Source organism: Cariama cristata, unplaced genomic scaffold, assembly GCF_000690535.1.
Source record: "Cariama cristata isolate BGI_N322 unplaced genomic scaffold, ASM69053v1 scaffold42666, whole genome shotgun sequence".
In the NCBI taxonomy this organism is placed as follows: domain Eukaryota; kingdom Metazoa; phylum Chordata; class Aves; order Cariamiformes; family Cariamidae; genus Cariama; species Cariama cristata.
The window spans coordinates 2887-12498 of record NW_009622317.1 but is presented as its reverse complement, the minus strand read 5'-3'; the positions used below and the strand labels follow the sequence as shown (position 1 = coordinate 12498).

The window sequence follows — 9612 nt, the reverse complement described above, 5'->3', positions numbered from 1 at the left end:
CACTCTCCAGTCACAGGAATATCAGGAGCTGTATCTGCTGTAAGATCATTTCCTAACATTTTATCTATAGACAAACTCATGCCTTCATATATCCTACCAACATCAGTCTCACCCCTTCCATCTCTCATTTTCACTGTGCTGTTTTGCAAGATCCAGTTCAAGTCCATTACAGTATCATACCATGTTCACTCCCATCTATTTTTAAAAACAGTAATTCAAAGCTATCAAATATGTGGTACTATTAATGCAACAATGGCTAATTATTTTATTCTTCAAGCTATGAAAGAAATACACATGTGTGTATATATATATTTGTATTTAATCCCACACTTTTTTGAATGAAATGGGACTGGATAAAAATGAGTCTTTGCAAGAATGGGCCCTTTCTTTAACTGTAAACAACTTTGTTGGGTTACATCTCCATCTGCCTCATTTTAACAGCAAGAATAGTACCAGTAAGTAATAATTACTCTCACCCCAATGCAAGTCCTACCAGCTAAGAAATGCATGAGTTTGTGGGGTTGGTTGTGGTTTTTTTTGTTTTGTTTTTCACTCAAACTACTTCAGGGAAAACAAACAACATACCTCCAGCTGTTTGCTAGCTTCTTCATTTCTCAGTATCAGGGACAACTTGGTACGAAGACTTCGAAAGTGCATATCGATCAGCATATTTGCCCGCTTTGTTGTTACATCATTGATTGACTAAATTTATTAATAAAGAAAACACAGTGGTTTACACATGAACTTTTGAAACAAAGCACTGCCAATGGTATGGTTAGATATCTGTACTTACCAAAATAATAAGCTGGTGGTTTTCAGAATCATATGTTACAGAAAAAGCTCCAACTGCCTTTTTGAAGTCCTTATGTGCAGATTCTTTGGCACACCTAGGAATAAAAACACTACAAAGTTAAAATATAATAACTGCTGCATGTATGGTTCACAACCAAAAAGATTTATTTCTTAATACAAAGAATCTAAATAGATATATCCAAGTTCTCCCTTTTAATGCAGGTGTTATTTTATTCTGTTATCATTTATTTTACTCATTTTTCTTTAATTTGTTTTCATGAGTGGGATTAGAAATATTGCAAAATTTTCTGTATGTACATCTATAAAATGACAAACCAGTTAAGCAAAACTACATTAAAAAGCTGTAATTGTTACAATCAGCATGTCCAAAATTTCACACACACCATGAATCAGTATGATGTGTGACTTCACTGTAACCACTGCAGCATTCTAATGACCTTATGCTCATCCCATGCTGTATTTTGCTTCTCCAGGTTTCTTTCGTCCACTCGCTACTTAGTGAATTTGTGTGCTACATCACTAACTTCAGAAATTCTTAGTTTAACCTGAATCTATGGTTTACTCCACACTGAGGCAATAACACATATCTCAAAAAAGCAGAAAGTGATCCGAGGCTAAAAAAGGGGAGTCGGAATTAATCTAAGTTTTAAAGCTATGTTTACATGAGAACATCATGCCTGTGTTCTAGGAGAAAACTAGTTGTTTCCATACTATGGGAGGTTTGATTATTGCACAACTATTCCCACAGTCATCATCAAAACATCTCATGCCCTACAATATACGGCAGCGTTTTCTTTTGTAATTAAATATCAACTTGCACAGATTGTCAGATACTATGAATGAAAGAGTTACCACTTCAAAATTATCAATAAAAGTTGACAAAGAATGGATTCAGATTAATCTGTGCACATCACTGAACAGCTCTAAGAATAAAAATCTTACTCTATACTGCACACAAACCTTAAAACTTTGAAGAAAGTATTTCTTCCTCCAGGACTAAACTGCATTTCAAAAAGGATCTTTTCTATTTCTGAAGTATGAGCATGTCCACATTTGTATTTTCTACATTCTTATATGAAAATTTTAAAAGTTAATTTAGAGCAGTAAAAAGCATTTTTATTCCTTCTTGTCTCAGGCTCAAGAAGTTGCCCACGTTTTGAAACAAGTTATAAAGAAATGCTTGTACTTACATTTGCCTTAAATCTTCTGGAACTGCCAGTTTGATTTTATGAAAAGTATCTTTTGTTGCAGGTTTATTAGGGTTCACAGATCTCAAACGCTCAATTGTGACGATTTCGTTGTACGTAGCATCACAGGCTGCATATTCTATTACATAGAACTGATATAAAAATAATAAAATCATCCAAGCCACACATTTTATGACAAGACTGAGCATTACACTAGTAAGTGAAAAGTACTTTTGTTAACTGCACAAGTCAAATTTGAACTTTTCAGGTTAAGATTAACGGTAATTGCAACACTCCTAATCCAGAAACTCTTTGAAAATGAAAAGGGACAAGTTAAAAACACCATGCATATCAATATAAAAACACATAAGAAAAATAAAGTATAAATAAATATAAAAAAATATATATGTGTATATATGCATATTCCTACCTCACCCTTTATCATTCTCACTTTAGCCAACCACCAACAGCAGGGTTCTTTTTCATTTGCCCTGGAATAAACCTAAACAAAATACATACATTACATATCTGTAGCATTCTTAAAAGACATCACAAAAGATGACACTACTAATATGATCAGGAACTCTGCTACAGGAACTAAATCCAGCAGAATAGAGATTTTATATACCAATATAAGGACTATATAGCAAGTATGTAACAGTTGAAATGTCTATTGTAAATAGAGGTAAGAGACAAAATGATGTATATAAGATTGTACAGAAAAATACTATTGCATCCAATCTACTAGTATTAGTTGTTTTAGTCTTGCATACAGTCAGAAGAGAGATAGTTCAGTCTTTTACATCTGTTAATATTTAATCAACATTATTTCTAATTGTGTGTAAGTCTGATGAGGTCCTATGAGTGGGTGGAAGGGAAAGAACAGATATCACACACTTCGTCAGCACATATATGATATTGGCCACATCCACATCAAAGAAGTTCTGCCATTTAGTTATCTTTCAATTGAAAATAAACTTAAATAGCATGCAAGCGAAATGTTCATCTTGAAAGTTTTCTTTTTTTAAAGTAATTATAAAAATCAATTTTATAATTTCATAAAATAAGGTAGTTTTGGGAATGTACTATATTAAAGCCAGTCTCTCTCTATATATACGTAAGTATTTACATATACAAATACATATATTTTATGTACACAGACATATAATGCAAATTATCTCATTCAGCTTGAAGTTTTGGTAATACAGACATTATTAACTTACAGCTGAAGAACTACAGTCCAGCATTGACTTCTAGATTAATTCAGTTCTGATAAAGAACTGCTCTGTAATCAAAGAAATGCTGATCATGTTTGTAAATCAGCATGGAGGCCATGGTACACAGAATTCCAAAATAGCCATATGGTTTACAACTGTCATTCTCTTTTTGATGACATGCTTGACATTGTGTTTTATGTAGTACTTGGAATCAAAAATGTCACAGTATAGAACATGGAAGCAAACTTTTCACTGGCTTCGCTGGTATTTTTCACCCCAACTTCTTGCACTTCTCAAAACAATGTTGTTCATGGAGCACACATACCTCTACTTCATCGCTTTCATTTATATCTTTATTATAGCCTGCAGGTGGCGGAAACCTCACATCATGGAATGGTATTTGTCTTTCTGGTTGCCAGCTACAAACAAAAATATAGTGAATGAACAGCCTAAACATTTTCACCTTCTTTGTAAACAGAAATCAGAAACATTTTCTTTGCTTCCACTATAGATCATGAAAACTTGATCAGGATTCAGTCTGAACAGAGTTTTAAATTTTCAGTTTCTTTAACAGAGACTGGATAAAATGAGCATGACAAGAAAAGATTATTTTTAAAGAAACTAGAAAACAATTTCCAAAATACAACAGATGATGCCCTTACAAAGATTGACAGGCAGAAGTATATAGCAGTGTGTTATTTACTTCCTGAAGGAAATGAAACCTGAACTAAATGGCATAGTGGAAGTTTAACTTTTTATGCCCTTATATAATTTCATTTCTGGCTTCGAAAACTGGTATTTATCACTTATCTATAAAACACACTTTGTAGTAATGTAATCTGCTAAATCTAAAATACAACATTCACATGAGAAAGACTGAGTCAGGATACCACTGCTGACTTACTCAAACATAAGTTGCCATCATGTAAATTCAATAACAACATGCTTATCTTCCCAACAAAACCCACCTCACTATAGTTTTGTTAAAAGCATTTATACAGAAATGTCACAACATAGTGAATATCAAACATTATTCTAAAACATGCGAGCAGTAAGCTTAGAGTGCCTAATAGATGCTACCCTACATTACTAAGTTATATTTAGGTTAATCAAATGCAAGGCTGATACTCTGTATCATTTATAGGTATAACACCAGCAGTACACTTACTTGTTTTCAAATGCAACTGTTATAGAATCTTCATGCACATCCTTTACAAATGCCTGCGTAGAAAAAAAGGTATAATTATGGTATGTTTATGGATATTTTAAAAAATAATTTTAAACCTGTACAACATCTTCCGTTCACAGATATTGACAAAACTCAAAATTTAAGTACGCTTTCAAGTCAGTCTTTTTAATTTTGCTATAGACTTACATTAAACGCATACTGAAAGCTGATAACCTCCTTGGGTTCACAACTGCCAGCATACTGATACACAGACAGAACGCTCGAGCTACACATGCACTCTTCCTACTTTTGAGAAGTAATGGGAGAGGCTACTAACAAATTACAAGATCATTCTGAAAAGTTTTGATAATGAAAGTTTAAAATGTTTGATTTTATAATCACATTTTGTGTATTTTCACAAGTGTAGAAATTAAACTACAACAGTCCTCCTTAAAAAAAAAAAAAGAAATCCTGTCTCTTCTCTCCTCTCCTTTACCTCAACCTAAGTTAGAATATTGCACTAGCAAAACTCATCTATATCCATTTCAGCACAGTTTTCCCCTTATTTACTTCACCACACTTAACTTCTGTACTGTACAAACTTAAGATAAATGCCCTGCATCCTTCCTTCACTTTTCTTCTGGGGGACGGATAGCAGTTGTGTCAAGTCTCCCATGCAACCACAAAGCAGAGTACAGAACTAAGATTCAGCACTGTGAGGTCTTTTCCTACCTTACATACTCAACTGACTGACCTTTGATCAATTTTCAGCTTCAAGCCCACACGTTCCGCCCCCCCATCCACAGAACAGCAAGATCAATACTCAAAGAACTTTGGGATTTACCAATGAAAATATTTTTCATGGCCTCAAATGATGGAGGTCACAGGGCAACTATGGATGAAAAAAATGGGGTTTTTTTGGTCCCTTTTTAAAAATAACCCTATGAATTTCTGAAACAGGTAAACATTGGCAAAACACTGAGTATTCCACTAATATTTGTCCATATATAGTATATCCTTGCAAGGTAGGTAGATAAAAGCCCATGAGAAAGACTGAGTATAGAAGTTCGTTCTACCAATGGAGATCCATCTTAGTAAACCAAAAAATTCTCAGTAAATTCAAAATAATTTAGCAGCAGCTACCGCTTCTGAAGAATTAGTTAGTGAACTGTGGAACATTTTATTCTCTTCACATTTCAAGTTTCCAAGACAAGAACAGCTCTTATCTCCTACAAAAAGGTAAGAGTTTTTCCTCATATGGAATCTGAATGGTTTAAAAAATTCTTCTGCTATTTCTCCTTTATATATTCCAAAGCATTTCCTGAGTTACAGCAGCATCGCAGTATCAAAGAGCAAATACCTGATGACTGATACAGAGCTCCAAGAACTGGTTATACCAAAATTAAGCAGTACATGCACACAAGTGTCATTACTCAGAGACATTCATTACGAGAAAAAAGTGCAATGCTAGTTGATAATCTGAAAATAATTAACACCACCTTGAACAGAAGTCAAAGCAAAGCCAAAATGACAACAGCAAAACACAGTTTTATACCTTGTTTGTCACTCAATACTGTAAGAATAAGGTTACTGGAAAGTTTATTATTGCTAGCATCCAAAGGAGATTTAAAACAGTCTCTAATAGCATTTACATAATTACATATTTCAAAATTCCAACATACTCCTTCCAAGGGGATTACAAGCTTAGTTGATATTTTTTAACGACATGATACAAAATAAGATTTAAGACGACATCTCAGGATCATGTTGACAGTAGTACAGAAATGCTATTTACATAAAGAGCCAACAGAACTCCCAGTTGATCTTTACGGATACTGAACATATACCTAATGTTTCATATCGCTGTGTCTTCTGTAAGACAATTCCAGAACTGGATATGCACTTGACAAATACTATGGTAGTCCTGACTCATTTTGCATCACATCACCTTCAAAGGCTCCACCCACATTTCTTCCAACGTTTGTCATGTGCAGCTCTGAAGCACCTATTCTTACAGATGTAGCAGAAATGGATGCCTTTAATACCTGAAAAAACACTGTAAGCACTACCAAGTATTTGGTATAACTCCTTCATACTACAGATGGAAAAAGGATAAGACTTGGTATCAATAACACTTGAGTATGCAAAAGCAGAGATTATTTTATAAAGCAGATCCACCAGAAGTTACACCAAGAACACTTAATAGCCTTGAGGAAAACAGATAAGAGTAACACAAGACAATGCCTTGAGAAAGAATTTGTTGATACTTAATTTTCTCATATTCATAAAATAACAAAAAGTCACTTCTCCTGCTACGAAAGACACTTTTGGAGAAGTCGTCACCCCCTCTATGGTGATGAAAACACCAAAAGATGCTCTAAATAGCACTCTAAAAATTGCAGGAAACGACAGAAAAATACACAAGCACAGCAGCAAAGAGCAAGACTACATCTCATATTTGGATCTGATAGCTCATAATATCCAAGTCATCTTGAGTAGAATCCTAGTGACTACAGCAATATACATAACTAGTGGTAACAATGCTAAAATCTACCACTAATAAGTAAACCAGACGATGACACAAATAAGTGTGAGTTATCAAGTTGAAGACTAGCCTAAGACCATATTGAACTACGCTCTCCTGTTTAAGCTCTCCTTAAAGAGGTCTTTGATATTGCTTTGGTCACAATGCAGAAACCTGAAGGAAACTGAACAAGGAACATTAAGGATAACTGTTGACCATACACAGGTAGCATCAATATAGACATTGCTAGTGAAAATTATAAAACCAACATAATTGCTAGTTTATAACAGGTTCAGAAGACTCAGTCACAGAAAGTGATTAAATACCTGGCTTTCACTCCAGCCTGGCCAAAAAAGTTGATGTCATAACTCTGTTGTTTGCCTTTTAATTTCCAGCCTTGCAAAACTACAAAAATTCATTGTCATGAATTTTTAATTAATTACAAAGTAAATGATGCCTTACCAAATACCTGATTTCAAATATGCAATATACACAACACTTCTGACTACCTCCGTGTGAGATTTCTGCTTAAAAAACAATTAACCAGACAAAACATATTAATAGGCTAAATATTTGGTCGCCTAATCCCATCTACCCACAGAAAGGTGGTTTTGCTTGTTCTTCAGTTTCTTCTGACACAAAAAAATGACAGAGATACTTATCACACCAGTTTTTCATAGTCTGCATCATAGCAACCTGTCAATTTTCCTCCACTATAAATAATTAAACAGATCTGTAGTAAGTAAAACATATTTGGACTTTACAGCAGTATACATTTGTACATTTCTAAGTTCTCATGAAAAAATGTAATACTTAACCATTCACGTTTTTGGAAAAACAAAATTAAAATTAAGAGTTGTTTGGTTTTCTTTATTATGTGATGTGTAAAATTACATATATGCTAAAAAGAAATGAGACCTTTAACACCATAAGCCAAATTCACACCAGACACCCAGCTCCAGATACCAGAGGTACTGATTTCACATGAAGTATTACGAAAAATACACTAAGCATTCAGTCTTTTTTGAAATAAAGAGTGTAAGTTGGGCATGGAGATTAAACATAAAGGTGCCTACATGTGAGTTTGAAATGCACACCCAAGAAGGGACAGAACATCGGCTATGATGAATGTGAGCAGATAGATGAAAACCATTAAAAACATAGTGAAACTAGATGGAAGTAAAATGAGGGAACAGGACAGTGAAAGACTACAGCAGCTGGGATATCACTGTCACTAAGAGTACACAAAAAGAAACCTGAATCAGTGAAAAAAGTTTGCTTTTGCTTCTGTGAATAGAAGCACATTTTACAATGGCTAAGGTGGACTCTTCTGTAATGCGGACAAAAATCAAATGTGGTAAGTTTTCTACACCAAATTTGACTTTCAGTCGCATAAGCCATTAACATTTCTCTCCATGCTTCAGACATAATTAAGTAAAAAAGTTTACAATCCAACACTGACATGTCATGGCATTTCTCAAACACATGAGTATTCACATTCTAAAAAGGGTTATATGCTGAAGATATGCTCTAAATGCTACAAATTATTTGATACAAAATAAGAATTATTGGAAAGACCAGTATATTTGTTATTTTTGTGCTAAATGGAATGACAGACACTTCAAAGGAACAAGTAGAGGCTCCAGCTGCCATGAAGTTTTGTTGCTTTTTTTAAAGTCTGCTCATCATCAGACGTGCGCATTGTCAACCATTTTAATAAAGGACGATAATTAACCATAAGGACTGAAAGGAGGGAAAATAGGCTTTTTAAGATTAAAAATGCTATGTTGATACAAATTTGCATCTACTATTTCTGTAACATTTCATACCTGTTGGAATGAGAAAGTCAAAAGGGAACTCACACTGGTAATCAAATCTGAGAAAAGCACAAAAAAAACGGAATAGGGATTTTAGAAGAATAGTCACAGAAATGGTAACCGAACAAGGGAAAAGGGTAGAGGCTACCATCCTCAGCAGGACTGACTAGACAGGCTTGTGAACATACAAAGACATCGAAAGTATTTCCTGAGGGTATGTCTGTATGGAACAGTGAAAGAAAAGAAAAAAATTGGTAAGAAATGCAACAGGAGGCCAAAGGAACAACTGTTAATAGTGAGACCTGAAGTCATAAAAAACTGAAAGAGATTAATGATTTTATCAATTGTAGCTTCAATGAAAAAATGTGAAGTATCTATAAAATCAAGAAAACAATGGCAAAGTGCTGAAACTACTGGGATAACAAGTGGAAGATTTTTAAGAAGGTTACAGAGCAAGCAATGGCAAAAATTGGTGACAGACAACATACAGATGTTAACAGCAAACATCATTCCAAAACTATCCGCTTCAAACAGGATGCTTTCCATCTTTACCAAAGGAAAGAAGGCATAACAACTCCCAAACTGGAAAAGAAAAATCAAACCCATGGTGGAAAGCTCTCCCCTTTTAGAGGGAAATAATATCTAAAGCTAGTTCCAGAAAGATCAGAGAAAGGACTGTCTATTAGTCCTCTGAGAATGAGATAAGAACTTTAAAACCTCATTTACTACACCTGTACAAGAAAAGACATGAAAAGATATGCCCAAATAGCACACATCTTCAAGATTTAGTTACTTAGCCGTGAGCTGCAAAAAGGCAGTTCCCTCCTGTTAGGATTCACAGTCTTGGTGGTTTGTTGGATCAGTCTTCGTAAAACAAATAAGGGAA

General features: G+C 34.3%; 1 protein-coding gene across 1 annotated transcript; it reads right to left on the bottom strand.

Annotated features, from left to right (window-relative positions):
• Nucleotides 1–585: 585 nt before the first annotated feature.
• Nucleotides 586–4440, bottom strand: LOC104163318 (fragile X mental retardation protein 1 homolog; the record flags this gene model as incomplete). The annotated part of the gene is made up of 6 exons (XM_009702284.1): nucleotides 4386–4440; nucleotides 3543–3636; nucleotides 2431–2502; nucleotides 2004–2152; nucleotides 794–887; nucleotides 586–702 (listed from the first exon to the last, which is right to left on the bottom strand). Coding segments are annotated over exons 3-6 (375 nt in total), but the record flags the coding sequence as incomplete, so codon positions are not given.
• Nucleotides 4441–9612: the final 5172 nt, after the last annotated feature.